The sequence below is a fragment of the Meleagris gallopavo genome, chromosome 2 (assembly GCF_000146605.3).
Source record: "Meleagris gallopavo isolate NT-WF06-2002-E0010 breed Aviagen turkey brand Nicholas breeding stock chromosome 2, Turkey_5.1, whole genome shotgun sequence".
In the NCBI taxonomy this organism is placed as follows: domain Eukaryota; kingdom Metazoa; phylum Chordata; class Aves; order Galliformes; family Phasianidae; genus Meleagris; species Meleagris gallopavo.
The window spans coordinates 19,751,489-19,767,550 of record NC_015012.2 but is presented as its reverse complement, the minus strand read 5'-3'; the positions used below and the strand labels follow the sequence as shown (position 1 = coordinate 19,767,550).

At 40.8% G+C, this 16,062-nt stretch overlaps 2 protein-coding genes across 3 annotated transcripts in view; one reads left to right on the top strand and one right to left on the bottom strand.

Moving 5' to 3' along the window:
• Positions 1-12,556, top strand: part of KCTD3 (potassium channel tetramerization domain containing 3) — a 95,735-nt gene extending 83,179 nt beyond the window's left edge. For both annotated transcript variants that reach the window (XM_010706707.3, XM_010706706.3), the window contains exons 10-18: positions 2,355-2,470; positions 4,827-4,914; positions 5,052-5,168; positions 6,615-6,785; positions 7,815-7,970; positions 8,952-9,048; positions 10,441-10,625; positions 10,727-10,865; positions 11,203-12,556. In XM_010706707.3, the coding sequence (XP_010705009.2) occupies positions 2,355-2,470; positions 4,827-4,914; positions 5,052-5,168; positions 6,615-6,785; positions 7,815-7,970; positions 8,952-9,048; positions 10,441-10,625; positions 10,727-10,865; positions 11,203-11,776 (1,643 nt within the window). In that variant the 3' untranslated portion in view covers positions 11,777-12,556. The remainder of the gene's footprint in view (positions 1-2,354; positions 2,471-4,826; positions 4,915-5,051; positions 5,169-6,614; positions 6,786-7,814; positions 7,971-8,951; positions 9,049-10,440; positions 10,626-10,726; positions 10,866-11,202) is intronic.
• A 795-nt stretch (positions 12,557-13,351) lies between these two features.
• The window catches only part of USH2A (usherin), a 395,196-nt gene continuing 392,485 nt past the window's right edge, over positions 13,352-16,062 (bottom strand). The window contains 2 exon segments of the mRNA XM_019612664.2: positions 13,352-13,441; positions 15,215-15,448. Coding sequence (XP_019468209.1) covers positions 13,352-13,441; positions 15,215-15,448 — 324 coding nt within the window.

Sequence of the window (16,062 nt, the reverse complement as noted above, 5' to 3'; positions counted from 1 at the left end):
GAGGGGTAGGGAGATGGGAGCTGGGCTCAAGGAAAGGAGGGAAAAAAATAAAAAAGCAACGATCTATGGAGGAAAACTTATTTTACTAACTATAATATTGGAATGCGAGATAACACAGCATAATAAATCTAATTGAAACTGAAACTAATAAATAAAATAGGGGGGAGAGAGAGTTCCCGAGACCAAGTCAAACCTGAAAAGCTTAGAACGGCTAGGAAAGCACCCTCCAGCACCCACTGCCAGGCAGTAAGAGACCGCCCCACCCGGAAGGGCTGGATCCCATGACTTCCGTGATGTATAGGGATAGGTACCTGCAATTGGAGCATTAACACTTTAACTCCCAGTGCACTACATGATGTTATGGTGTGGAATACTGAAAACCAAAAAAACACAAAACCGTGACGAGGCCACAGTAGGGAACTTGCTTTAGAAGTAGGAGTAAACTAGATAATCTCCCAAGGTCCTTTCCAACCCCTATGATTCTGTGAAATTTATATTCTGGTACACGTGCCTTAATTTGAAAGATAGACCTTACTTTAAGGTGATCAGGCAATTTCTAGCTCTGTTATTCTGGCTCTCATTAGGTTCTGTTAATTTAAACTATGACTGAAGATGGGGGGGTGGGGAAAAAAAGGGAAGTAGTTATGCCAAACAAACTGTACTGCATTGGAGTGACTTTGTGAAACCAAGGAAGTTCCACTTAGGCAGGGGGAAGCCTGGGAGAGTAAGTGCCTATAGGGTTGAATTTTTCATCTGACTAACATTGATCAGAATGTGCTGTTCCTCTTCTGGATAATAGGTCATATTTTAGGTGTTCTAGACCAATATACTTGTATTCAATAATAGTAATAATTTGAATGTAGCTGTCCTATTTTCTTATAGCAGCAAATGCTCACAATCCTTGTTCGTGTTAGAGTACATTGCTATTATCTTGTGAAAGAAACTATTTATCCCAAGCAGTCTTTGTAGCCTGGTAATGCTGCCTACAGAAAATTGCGCGGACTGGCATCTTTGTGATAGAGCTCTCCCAGAGATCATTCCTTCCTTTCAATATTACTTACAGAAGACACTACTGTTGAATTGCTGCTGTAAGCAGTATTTTACTGAGAGAGACCCTTAAGAGAAGAGCCTGTCATTATGTATAGCATTGTCTCCCCTGTTGATGGTTCTCAAGGTTGTTGAGCCTAAGCAGGACTGACACTTCAAATTCCTCCAGACCCTTCAAGCTGTCTTCCTAGATTTCCTTGAACCTCATCCTACTCTGGAGTAATCAATTCCAGTTGTTTCTGTGGATTTTTTATTATTGCTCTTCTCACAGTGCCCTGTACTGCTGAATCTTATCTGCATCGAATGATTGTACTGTGCCTCGGAAAACAGTTTAGTGTCATAATTAGAACATAAGCATGTATTTAGCCTCCTTGTTGAGGTGTAACAGAGGGCTGCTTCTTGGATAGGGGTGGCATTATAAACCTCATTAAGTTTTACAATACGAGACTGAGGGTGACAGTTTCCTGGATCGCTTCATTATTGGTGTTGAGATGTGGTGTCACTACTGTGTCAAATGGTAGCTCATGGATTGGCAACATGTGAACTTTCCATCACAGGAAAAGATCAAGATGCAGACCTCGGTGGGTAAAGTGATGTGTGCTGCCTTTTGGGATAGGAAGAGGGTGGTCCTTTTGGATTTCCTGGAGCCCAACCCAACCATCAACTCTGATCCTTACCTTGTGACACTGACTAAGCTGAAGGCTGGAATTTCCAGAATCAGACTGGAGAAAACAACCTTTCTATTGCAACACTGTAGCACCAGGCCCCCTGCCAGTTTGAAGACCATGAAGCAAGTTGCTGATCTTGCTTAGAGTGTCCTGCCACATACACTATATAGCCTAGATTTTGATCAGTCCTGGCTGATATTGGTGACTATATTGGAAAAATAATGATTTGTAGCAGAGAATTTGCTCTGTTAAATAGTGTTATTTTGCTCTTTGTATCTGTTGTAGTTTCCATGGAAATAAATGGCAGGCATTACTTTCGGAGTGATTTCTGTATATACCCTGTTCAGTATGTCTACTTTCTAAAATGTGTTTTAAGACAACCTCTGTTTGACTGGATTTCAAACAAAAAAGACAAACACAAAAAAAACCATCATAATGTCATACTGCCGTTTAATTTAACTGTTTGCTGGTTGAATGGTACTTCACCTAGGTCACAGAGAACCTAGCTTTGGCCATTCTTTTCTTACTACTATAATTCAAAAGAAAAACAAAACATAATACAGGAAATATTCCGTTGTTGTTGTTTTTCCTCTTTATTTTACATGAACTTTATTATTTTATTATTATTATTTTTAATAGGTGTGTTCAGCCTTGGAGTCCCTGTAGATGCTCTCTTCTTCATTGGCAACCAATTGGTGGCTACAAGTCATACAGGGAAAGTAGGAGTGTGGAATGCTGTGACTCAGCACTGGCAGGTGTGTTCTGTTTGATTTCCTGAATCAATTATAATAATCTATGTCTTTCTAGTAAAAGAGTAAAAAAATCTAAAAGCAAGTGTGAAATGGGGTCATGTTTGGCGATACTGCCAAGCGTGATTTTTAGATGTTCAGATAAAAGGACCTGGTAAGCTTTGGAGTAATAAATGTCATCTTTTTGTACATTTGAACATTTTGTACATTTGAAAAAACAAGCGGAAAAAAAACCCCCACCAGAATTATAATATAAAATAAGGAACTTTTGGGAATGTGTGCAGGTAATTCCCGCACCTTTGGAAACAGAAAGAAAACATTAAAAAGAGTGATCTCTGGAGATCTCAGTGGGGGACTCTTCTTTGGTAGAATTATACGTGAAGCCTTAACAATATTTGTCTTGCATGTGAATGCTTCTGGCTGCACTAACTTTATTCATTTTGTCAGAATACATGTTAAATAGAAGGTCTGTATGAACGTGAGACAGTTGAGTGTTCATGTGACTAACAAAGCTTGTAATGTGGTTGGATCTGCATCTTTCAGGTACAAAACCTGGATGCAAAAAAACACTGAAAAATTGTATTGCAAATCTCAAAATGCAGAACTGACCTGAGGCTGACACCTATGTCTGCTGCCATATTTGCTGGCTGAGTTCTGATTCAACTCTTGTGTGGCAGCATTGCTAACAAATAACAGAAAATAAGCATAGGTTAGCTCTGCTTCTGCAGCAGAGATGGACGTGTTAGGTTGGTCTTGAATTAAACAAAACGACATTTAAATTGGTGTTGATGTCTTGCAAGAAAATTTAATGGTATGTGACAAACTGGCATTTGACAGGATTTGCTAAAACAGCAAGTTTTAGCGGGAATGAAATGATGTGATGATATTAATCTAATTATTTTTTTATGACTTGATATTGTACTTGCTGAAGGAGAGATGTTTACAGTAGTGCACTAATGCCCCACTCAGACCAAGACCTGTGTTTCCTTTCAGATTTTCGGTGCCTTTCTATCTCTTTTCAGAATTGCCCTTTTTAAGTTCTACTTCAAGGAAACTTAGTTTTCACAGAACTATCCTTCATTGCACTGTGATTTTTGTGTTTGAGGTAATTTACTCTGAGGATGTGACTCTGACCTCTGTCTATAATTTGTTCTGGCATCTTCTCGACTTGGAGACCTGAGCAGATTAGCTAAGGTGCTTTCCCTAGTACTTCTTCCTCTGGCACTGTTACAGTAGCATGCAATGAGAAGAGGTTTTGGTTATTGGATACATCAGTAATGAAATACTTGACATAGGAGAGTTTAAAGCAGAATATTTACTGTTACAAAATAAGAGATGTCTGTCGAATCCTATTGCTTTACCTGCTAACTCAGACTGCAAAATGAGGATTCTCACTGGCTGTGTTTAACCAATTACTGATGTATGCTGGTGCTCTGTTTCCCTAATAGGGAATAGTTCATATCATAGCAGGTGCAATTTCTGAATCACCTCTGATGTTCCTATCTCAGCTGCAGAAGGAAGGGCTCTTCTTGTTTTCTCTGATCTGTTGGTCAGTCACAGTGCTGTTGGCAGCATTGTGGATCCACTTGTTCTGACCTCTTCTTGCAGTTGTTAATGCATTCTTCAAGGCTGTGAGTAATGCAGTGCATCTGTGCATAATGTGGAAAGAAGCCACCTTTATTGATTTTGTAAACATTTGCACGTGGGAAAGCTTCCTTACATATTTTCGATCCAAAGAACCATAGAGCGTGCTGCACTTTCACTATAGATTCTCAGATTCTGAGACTGCTTTTTTTTTTGGCCTTTTTGCTTTTGTGCTGCTGCTTTAAAGTAGTATCGAAAAAATGGGATCTTGCAGGGCAAGGCATTTTATTTTTTTCCTATTTATGGAGATCTTAGCCTTTAGCAGATATATGGAGGCTAGCAAGAGGGTACAAGAACTACAGATAGAGAAAGGCTTAAAGTTTTTCTGCCCAGCAGTCTCCAATGGAGTTGTTAGAGAGGAAAAAACGATTAAGTGTGAAGTACGCTCATTTTGCATGTTTGGTGGGCCTTTGTTTTTTCAAGATGTGATGTAGCTGCAACCACATTAGCTGCTAAGTGCCTTCACACAGATGAGGATCTTCCACAACCGCTATGCTGCTTCTGCTGAACTCTGTAACTTAAGGTTTGTTTTTTTGTTTTTTAGAGAAGCCAGTGAAGCATTACTTAAATCATGCTGTTGTATGTGAGAGTGTGCACAACAGCTTCAGACCAGTACTTGTTCTGTTCTTGGTTATTTTTCAACAAAACATACTAAAAACAAGTGTGAAAACTGAGAAAGTAGCAATCTGACTTGATTTGTTTCTTCTGTTTGCAATAGGTCCAGGATGTCGTTCCTATCACGAGCTATGATACTGCTGGCTCTTTTTTGCTGCTGGGCTGTAACAATGGCTCTATCTATTATATAGGTAAGAAAGAGGGCAGGGAGGAATAAAAAATATAGTGATACTGAGCAGCTTTGTTCCTAAACTCTTTAGTTGGACTAAGTCACATCAGAACAACTGTCTATTCAGAGGAATAAATAAACGCCTTTTTTTTCCCACAGACATGCAGAAGTTCCCATTGCGGATGAAGGACAATGATCTTCTAGTGACAGAATTGTACCATGACTCCTCCAATGATGCTATAACAGCGCTCAGTGTCTACCTCACACCTAAAACAAGTCAGTATTGTATTGTTGTTCTTTAAGCAACACTGTTTCTTCAGTGTTACAGATTTATTTTTCCAGTTGGACTTTCTATTGCTGCTAGCGGGCCAAAAGTAGATGCTTGTACATAAACAGTGAATGTTTTTCCTTTAGTCACTGTCAAATGACAGCGATCTCTAAATGTGACTGTGCCTCAAATATTGTAGTTCACTTTTGGGCACCTCAGAGTACGAAGGATATTGAGTTGCTGGAGCATATGCAGAGAAGACCAAAGAAGTTGGTGAAGGACCAGAAAACAAGTTATGAGGTGTGACTGAGGGAACTGAGGCTATTTAGACTTTAGAAGGGCGATTGAGGGGAGATCTCATTGCTCTGGAAGTGCCTTAAAGGAGGTTGCAGTGAGGAGAGTGTCAAAAGAGTGACAATCTCTTTTCTAAGGTGACAAGTGATAGGATGTGAGGAAACAATCTCAAGTTGCGCCAGGAGAGACTTAGATTGGATATTAGGAAGCATTTATTCATGGAGAGGGTGGCCAAGCACTGGAATAAGCTGCCCCGGGAGTGGTGATGTCCTTGTCCTTGGAGACATTCAAGAGATATGTGGATGTCAACTAAGGGATATAGTTTAGTGATGGGGTTTGGTAGGTCAGATTGACAGCTGGACTTAAAGATCTTTAAAGTCTTTTCTAACCCAGGTGATTCTATGAAATAGGTACATATGCAATTGCATACATGTATATACAGGTATACGTGTGTTTTTATGTTAATGTGTATATATGTACATGTGATGCATTGTATACTAACGTTTTTGCATAATGTACCTTTAAACCTTTCACACAGGATATACACTTACATTATAAATTGTAATCACTGAAATACTTTGTGCTGAATTCTGGGGAGGGCAGAAACACAGCCTTACAGTTCTAACCTTCTCACTAGAATACACTAAAAGACATTTTCGTATTGAGCTGAGTGATGTTCAGCTATTTTACCTATATGCTCTTTTATAATCACAGTACAGCTGTTTTTTAAAGGAAAAACAAAAGAACTTGAAAAAACTATTTACTTGTATATCTGTATTGATATCATAGTGACCTTTTTGACTATAGCCCTTCCTGTTCTTGCCTTGCTGTCCTTCCATTTGCCTCCTGCTAAGGCAGAAGTAAACAATATGTGGCACATATTGACCATGTCACTGTGGGAAGTGCCACAATATCCTCCTGGGATGTAGAACAAGATCTTCAAATGACTTTCTTTCCTTTCACCTTTGGAAAGGAGGGGAGAGGATGGGGAAAGAGAGGACTGCTACTAAGACAGTTTTGATGCATACAGTGTGGAACTGAAAAAACTCAAGGAGAAAAACATCTCTGATCACAGGAAAATAATGAATAAAAGAGTGTTTAAATACTTCCTTACTTTGGAAACTTGGAGAAAGGAACAACTGTGTTCTTGCTTGCTGTAGGTGTAAGTGGCAATTGGATTGAGATAGCATATGGTACCAGCTCTGGAGCAGTGAGGGTGATTGTACAGCACCCTGAAACAGTTGGATCTGGGCCTCAGCTCTTTCAGACTTTCACAGTACATCGAAGTCCTGTTACAAAGATCATGCTCTCAGAGAAACACCTTGTATCAGGTAATTATATTATTATTTTTTGTGTGTACGAGTCTGCATTGGTGGATCTCCCTATTTCTGTCCACTGAAGTTTTTGTATGCATTACTACTTAACTTCTTTGTTTCCATACATGATAGAAATGAGTTGGATAGATTTCTGGGAGCTTGATTTGCTTAGATTCACTCTTTTAAAGAGAACATTCCTAAAAGGCTTTGGCTTTATTGGACCTGGACCACCTAATGTTTCCTTTTATTCCAATGTTGCCATTTGTAGAAATAAAAAGGTTTGTAAACAGGTATTTCGCTGCTAAGTCCTTCTGTTGTGGGCAAATCCCTTAGGATTTGTCTTGCTTTAGCAACTTCTCAGGAGCTTTTTAAATTGCAGCAAAATGTGTACCATCCCCTCTTGGATCATAGAAAAAGCCTTCCTATGATTTCAGGGGCTTCTGTCTTGTCTTCTCTCAGCCATCTCCCAGTCTTTGTTATGCTGCCCTATCTTAAGCTCGGGAAGACGTTTGTTGCCTCCGGAGAGAAGTTAATCTATCCTTCCGCTGGAAGAATTTGTTTCTCTCAGAGTCCAGCAACCAGGACATGGCAGGGGACTGATCTACTTTCATTCAAAACCCTCAGTGCCGGGAAAAGGCACATTTGTATGTAAAAAGATTAACTGATGAATGAGATAGAAGAGCATTTTTGTATGATGAGGATTCTGCTGTCTGGTTGTTGTCATGACATGTCTTGTCCGAGCACCTGCACAGAAAGTTGTGTAGGCTACTGGTGCTGACCCAGTCAGACGTTAATGTCTGTCAATCATTTGTTCCATCTCCCTATTTTTTTCCTGTATTTCTGAAGGTTGAGACAAAACTTAAGAAAGAACAGGACATTCACAATGTAACACTTGTACATTGTTAAATAATTGTTGGTTGCTAGATGACTAAATCCTGTTTGGTCAATCTTGGAAAAACTAGAGAAACTATAATACAGATAATATTGAAGAAGTTTATCTTTGTCATCCCTTGTAAATGTTATTTACACCTTTTTCCTTTCTAGTTTGTGCAGATAACAACCACGTACGGACATGGACTGTAACTCGGTTCCGAGGCATGATTTCAACTCAGCCGGGCTCAACACCTCTTGCATCGTTCAAAATCTTATCCCTGGAGGAAGCAGAGAGTCATGGCAGTTACTGCTCTGGAAATGACATTGGTAGGATACCTGTCCAATTTGATGTGCAGAGGCTGTACTTTAGCTGGTCTCATGAAGGTTTAACAGAAGCTAGATCGTTCTTGTCAGCTGATGAGCATAGTATATACTGCAATTCCTTTGAAATGATGGTGGGAATCAGTAATGCTTATCTGGAAACGTTCACCATTTAGGCTGTATAGAGTGAGAGCACTTACAGCACTTGCTTTACCATAGGAAAAGGGAGAAAAAACTTGATCATAAATGCTATATCTTTTCCTTGGGCAGACTCATGTAGCATTTCACTTTTAATGAGGGAATGACAGAAAGCACAGGAGAATATCATCACAGCAGATGAACGTAGCAAGGTTTGAGTTAGTTGCAACAGTTCACTGTTCGTTTGGTTTTGAATGATGTACATGTAGAAAAATTCTGAAGTTGTTGTGAAGTTTACTGAAGCCTTAAAACTGTACATGCAAATGATGGGAACACATTGGTATAGCAAGATATTCAAGGTATGTGTGTTGCTAAATAAGGGTAGCTGGGTAGTCTAGATTCCTTTGTGGTTAGAGTCTTGCAAATGAACCTTAGATGAAAAGAATGCTGTGTGAACACAGGGAGAGGTTACAAGAAATCTAATGAGGCCTTCAGACATCTAAAAGCTGCAAAGTAAGAAAGTACTTACTGAGGTGACCTAATGTAGGGTTTTGTACTGACGTGGTAATTTCTACAGGAACATATGGGAAACTCAAGAATTGATGCTTTTTAAAACAAATGAACAAAAAACACTCAAAAGATCTGTACTTGCAAAGTCTACTCCTGGGTAGCTTTTTCTAACTATTGGTTATCAACCATCTTTAGATCCCCGGACCTGATGCTTCAAAATTCTAATAATAGTACTAACATGTGACTGGGTCTTCATGGCTGTGTGGGGAAGAGGATGTGGGAGTTGAAACTACGAAAATATTGAAAAAGTGTGTTTTTTTTTATTTATTTTTTCTCTAGGACCCTTTGGTGAACGTGATGATCAACAGGTGTTTATTCAGAAAGTTGTTCCCATCACTAATAAGCTCTTTGTAAGGCTGTCTTCAACTGGGAAAAGGTATGTCCGTGTTTGGAGTTTTAAGTGGGAAAGAAGCAGTACTTCTCAAGTGTCTGAGTCTCCTATCCGGTGGAGATGCCTGAAGTTGAATTTAGCAAACTTCTCATGTGCTTGACAGCTCTGGCTGTGTTCTGCTCTGTGTGTTTGTGACACAGCTTTGTACTTAATGATCTAACCTAAAAACCAAGTGGCATTTTGAAAAATGTGGTTTCATTGATGCGCATTGTGATGGCTTACCTGCTGAGTTCACAAAAGAAATATATTTGTGAGCCTATACAGAATCTGTTTCTCTCCTCCATGGTACCAAGGTAACGCTGTATTTCAGAAAACTAATGCTGAAGTTGTAGGTGGTAGGGATTACGCTGCTTGTGAAGGCTACGAGAAAACATTTTCTCTCTTCCTTTGCAGTTGTCTCTCAAAATATGAGAATATATAAGTACCTTCAGAATATGAGTGACTTTTAGATCGCATATGCAATTATTTATTAAGGCTTGACTGCATCATACTCTATTACACTGCAACAGATGAAAAGTGGTGTGTTTTTTTATTCCTGTTAGACTAGGAAAATAGCAGGAGATCAGAGAAGATGGTGCATCTCAGTTCTGAATTTCTTATTATTCTTACATCACTTTCTGCCTAATAACTTTAAATCTGGGAGAAAGCACTGATGCATTAACAGTCTTAGCAGTTGAATTGAGGAAAGGAGCCCTGGTGTGCTTTTTTACTTCAGTCAATTTTGTATGTATTGGAGACTTCTGTTAAATTTCTTATTTTGGCATTTTTCTAAAAAGCTTAATACAGGGGGCTGTAAAAAAAAAAAAAAAAAATCAGACAAAACAAGTCAGATTGCATAGAATACATGAAGTTCTGGTGTGGAGTCTGGCTTAATTCTTATTGTTACCCACATAATCTTCTAAACTACTGGGGGAAAGAGGGGTGGGAATATTGCAGTTGCTATCAACACATTTTTGTCTTGTGACCTTGAATTTATCATCCTTGGATTTATTTTTTTTTTGCTTTTTATATGGCTAAATATGCTTTCTGCAGCTCAGTTTCCTGGAATGTCTAGCAGTGGAAGAGGCTATTTGCTGTCATTCTTCTGTGAGCCTTGGATTTCTTACACCTGTGGATTGTAGAAGGATGCTGAATGTAGCGGGGCTCCCTAATAAAAATAAACAAGCAGTAACACTGCAAATGCGAGGCAGTAGGGCAGGGAGAAGGTACTTGCTCTGCAGGTGAGCATCACGTTAGCCATGCATGGGAAGAACTTCTGGCTGGAAGAAAGGTCATGCTGAGGGCAAATTAGTTGCCTGCTCAGATAATCAAAATCATACTGCTTTTACTGGCCAAACTATGCCAGGTGCAAGTGTTATTGTTTTTTCCTTCCTGTAGAATCTGTGAGATCCAGGCAGTAGATTGCACTACCATCTCATCTTTTACTGTCCGGGAATGTGAGGGATCCAGCAGAATGGGCTCCCGACCCCGCCGTTATCTCTTCACTGGACATGCAAATGGCAGCATCCAGATGTGGGACCTGACCACAGCAATGGACATGGTTAATAAGAGTGAAGACAAAGGTAAGTAAGTTGTGTTACGGCTGGTCTGCTGTTCCTTTTCTGTTATCGCTTGTATGTGACTAATGCAAATGGGCTCCAGCACTAAGAATCATCTCTTTCAGATGTTGGTGGCCCTACAGAGGAAGAGCTGCTGAAGTTGCTTGACCAGTGTGACTTGAGCACGTCTCGCTGTGCCACACCCAACATCAGTCCTGCCACCTCGGTTGTTCAACCAAACCGGCTGCGCGAATCTAATTCCAGGTAGGGCATAGAGTGACAGCAAAAGTTTTACCTGTCATGTAGCTGAGGGCAGGTTTGGTGACCATGAATCCATGCTGTAAGTATTGTCAGTTACTCGCATGCTTCTTGATCGCTGTTGGCTTATGTGCATGCATGTTGTAGTACCATACGAGAACAAGAAACAAGTGGACTCAAAACTGTTGTGTGGGAATTCAGATGAGTATATTACTACCCTAGGAAGAGTGGGAGCAGAGTTTGTAGAAGAACTGGCCGTTACTGTCAGTCTAATATCTGCTTATTTGTCATTGCTCTTATACTGTTTTCTTGTTGTGTTTTTTTTTTTGTTGGTTTTTGGAAGCCTCCAACTGCAACACCATGAAACTATCTACGAAACAGCTACGTACGGTTCGGTGAGGCCATACAGAGAAAGTCCCCTGCTGGCAAGAGCAAGGCGGACGGAGAGCTTTCACAGTTACCGGGACTTCCAGGCTTTCAGCTTATCCAGCAAAAGCCCAGTAGAAAAGGCAGCCCCTGTTAATGGGAATTCAAGCCAGACAGAAGCCAGGAAGTCAACGGCTGAGGGCAGTGCAGCTGAGAAGGCAGTCCTGACAACAGCACTTGAAGTGCGAGGTCTGACAGATGCAGGTGGGTGTTGCAGTACAGAGGTTCACAGGATGCCGGAGAATTCTCTGGATCTCAAAAGAAGAGGACCAGAAGAGGAGGGTGAAGCCAAAGCAGAAAGCAAAAAGAAAACAGGGTTTGAAGGAGCTGGTTTCCTGGGAAGGAAGAAAGTGCCTCATCTGGTTTCTGCACCAGTGCTTGCTGAAGGTGGGCCTGAGTTACCTGGTGCAGCTTCTCCATCACCTACAAAGACAGCTGCTTCACCACGTCACCGGAAGAATGATTCATCTTGCCAAGACTATGGCTTGTGAAAATGTGACTGGTGGCAAAGATGAGGTGGATGTGCCCTCTGGCTGCTAGCAAATATAACACTGCATGTTGTGGGTTTCTTCTTGAATGGAATTTTGTTCCAATAACCTGAATGAAAATTGTAAGGAGGCAGGTTCTGAGGAAGTACCTGACTGCTGCCAAACACTGGAAGAGTTGTCCACATCAGTGTGTGGCTTTATGTAATGCTCCAAAATGTAGTGCGGTACTTCGTCTGAAATGTTGTTGTGCATTCTTAAGTAAACACAGTCAGGCATGTGCTATGTTGTGGTAATGTTGGAAGGGGGAGGGAGGGTGCTAGAGGAATACTTGGTTGCTTGGTGGAAGACTCCTTTTTGACACAGCTGCACAGTCTCTAGAGCTGCTGCTGTCTTGGCTGGATTCTGCCTAACTGGCAGGGCTGCTGTTGTAGTCTTGTTTTCTGAGTGGGATCCTTGCTCTGTATGCTGCTGTATGAAGGCTGAAATGTATTGTCCAGGAAAAGGAGGAAGCTATTTAAAATAGCATATTATATTGCCTCTTTGTCCTAATAAATTGTCAGGAAAATGTTGCTTGTGCTTTCTGAAAACATATGGAAGCAGATGATGGGTTTTGCTGATTGTGTCCGAGAGCATGCATGAAGATATGCTTGGCAAAATACACTGAACTGGCAGTCTCCTGAGAGCTTCCTTGTCACTTCCTTAAGAAAGAGAGAACAGAGATGAATATGGGAGAGATCTGCTGTCACGGTGTAATAATTCTCGATTACAAGTGCTTTGACATGATATTTTCTACCTGTGTTTTGCTGACTGCTTGATGTTTGCTACTGGGCTTGCTGTGGGTGGTGAACAAATTATATTGCATGTAGATTAGTAATACATAAGCAGAAGGGAAAGCTGTGACAGCAAATGCTTAATAGGGAATAGGAGGAGGTTTTCTACCTTAGAAGGGAAGAGGGCTGCCTGGAGTTAGTTGAGTATTAATTTATGATTTTTTTTATTTTTTTTTATTTTTTATTTTTTTACTTAAGACAAAGGATCGGGGTAGAAGGGGAGAGAGGCTGCAAAGAGTAAAGCAACTCCACGTGAATTATTCCATTTGCTGTTTATTCACTGAGGCGTGAACAGGGATTTGTGGTGGAGCTTTGTCAGGCCAAGAAAAGACATGGCGATCCTGCAGGGAAGGCCCCTTTCAGCCATATGCTGCATTTTGGAAAGGTAAAGGATTTTCCTTACCTACTTCCCCCCTAGGTGCTCCTCAGCTGTGAAAGCTGGATGAGAGGTAAGGATGAGAGCTTCTGTCTTCACCATCCTTTACTATTCTATAACTTCGATTTTCAGACTGTTCTTCTTTTACCGTTCTGAAACATCAGTGCTAACACAGTTTTTAGTTTATGGATAAAAAAAGATGAAAAAAGGCTAGCTAAACCCCCGCCCCTTCTTACCCCAGCTCCCAACACACATTTTTATCTCTTAAGTGGGCTCGAGATGTGGAAACTGCAGCCCTATCCCCAGGTCCATGCAGGCTGCTTTTGGCAAGTTACCCCACTTTCCATTTTCAAGAGAATGTGGTTATGGTTTTCAAAGGTGGGTGTCAGTGAATGTGGTGTGCTCTTTGGTAACTGTACTGAAACCTTTGATGACACTGACGAGATCATCTTCTTCAGCATACTGTAAAGAAATTAAAACAAAAACACAACAGTTGTGAGGCACATCTTCAGCTAACAAAATGTAACTCTATTCCTTCAATTCTTTTTTCCCCAAATGATTCTGAAACAGCTTAAGTAAATTAAAGGCATTGCTTCGTTCCTGTATGTTTTTCCCTTCCTCCCACCATAAATTAAGAACAAAACCATTTGTGCACACCTGCTTCCAATACTAACTTTACACAGTTATCATAGGTTTGAAAATACACCTTCCATCCTGACAAAGATTAAGGAAATGGTGTTAACAACAGTAATTGGGAACCTATCCTACAATAGTGTGAGCTGAAAGGAACCCACAAGGAGCACTGAGGGTACAGTTGGCCCTTCTGGCTGCCAGGGGACACTGCTGACTCATACTCTACTTGCTGTCAGCCAGGACCCCTAGATACTTTCCTGCAGGACTGCTCTCCAGCCTCTCATCCCCCAGCCTGTACATGCACCCCTCTGAAGTGCAGAATCCTGCACTTGCTCTTGTTCAACATCCATGAGGTTGCTCAGTACCAAACCTTTTGATTTGTTAAAATCTCTTTACAAGGCCCCTTGACCCTCCAAGGAGTCTAAAGCTTTTCCCTATTTAGTGTCATCTCTGAACTTAGTATACTTTTGAGTCCTAAAGCCAGATAATTTATAAAAGAATGAGCCCTACTATAGAGCACTGTGTAACTGCACTAGCACCTGGCCATAGGCCTGGCACAATTCCAGTTACTATAACCCATAAAATGTGACCTGTCACTCAATTGTTTTGACACACACTGAGCTTTTCAGAGTCTCTCAGCTTCCTTTCAATCTCAAAATACTCTAATGCATTGAGCCAGATAAAAAGGTGACAGCAAGGAGAGACATCTACACTTGGTTTCTATATCAAAAAGACACTATTAGCAGCATTCTGCAACTATCTGTAATAGTGTGCTTACACCATTCAGTATATTCATCCCAAAAAAGGACAGAATGAACAATACGTCAATTACTAGCTACTTGCTGTAATAAAGGGAAGAGTTGAGTTAAAAGCCTTGCAGACTTTTTTTTTTTGCAGCAGAGTAGATGAGCAACACAGCAGAGGCAATTGGATTTCAAGTAATCTAAAACAATGTACAGAAAACGTCGATCCAAGAGCCCTGTTTTGTATTTTTGACATTAAAAGGGAGCTTAACTCATTGTAATGGTGGTTGGCCACCAAAAGTGAATTTTAATTCCCGTGCTCCTACTTTTTACCAGTTCTAAAGGTCAACAGAGCCGTCTGTAAACCAGTTCAATTCTGAGCTAAGTGTCACCAGGCTCTTAAGCCTTAGCAGATATTGCAGCAACAGCAATAACATCCGTGTAGTGTGGCATGCTACAGCTGCTATGCCCACCACCCCCAGACTCCTTTTAGCCCCATGCAGACAGAGCATAAAGCCTTTTTTCTCACTGTCCCCTCTTACACACTTGCTGAAATGGGTGCAGAGAAACATCTATGAGTTGGCTAAACAGAATAGATTTCTTTAAAATGCATATTGCTGATAGACCGTGCAGTTATTGGTTCAACAGCTACCATGGACAGATAGACACGAAGTGAAGACTACTTGCATCCCTTTAGAGCAGTATGTGAGGACCTGCAATAGGCAGGAAGGAATTTGACCATCTCTTTCTAGATCTTTTGAAATCCTTCCTGATCCTTTGTTACACATTTTCATGTTTCTAACACAATTCTAAGAATCACCAACAGCTGACACAACAGCATCACAGAAGGAGTCCTTACCAAGCCACGACCACCAGCGCGATGATTACGAATTATGGTATCCCAAGGTAGTTCATCAACAAAAGGCTTCTTGTCATAGATGTCAAGCAGCTGGCTGACACTACGATGAAGAGAGGCTGGGGAATACGTGCGATTCAGTTGGCTCTGACTTGGTCTCCGTCCCCCAGAAGTGTTATAGATACCACGGCTGCTTGTGGGAGAACCAACTCCTGGAATTTTTGTATCCGCTAGTCCCTAGGAGGAAGCAGCAAACCAACAAAATGAATGTACAGGGCATTATCCTCAAACACTTTAAACAAAGCAAAAGAGTAGTGTAAGAGAACAGAGGAGCCCATGCTTCAAAAGTCATGCACAAACACAAACAGAAGGGGAAAAAAAAAAAAAAGAACCTTTCGCCCCTGTCAATCTTATTATTGAAAAGGAAATAAAGGCCCTACTCTGTGAAACAGGGCTGTCGTGACTTTTTCCACCTCCCCCAGATTTTTTTTTTTTTCCCTTCATTATCCAACAAGCAGAGGTCCAAAGAAAGATTTTTGTCTACCAGAACGGCAATCCAGACACACACAGCAAAGGCATTAAGCAGACTTTCTTTTCTTTTGCTTTGTTATATACAGTTACCATGGCCAGGAAAAAGGTTTTCACCCACCCAGATAAACAGGGACTGTAAGTAAAGCTGCCTTTCTGTATGCTCTCAGGGCCATCTGGCATATCACACATCTTGCAACACTGCACGCTAACAACTCTACCTCAGAACGCATCCTGTAACTTTTGAGAGTGATGCTGCTTGATGAATCAGATGTGTCAGCAATAGTCTCAAACTGAGATTAAAGAGAGGGAGGAGAAGCATT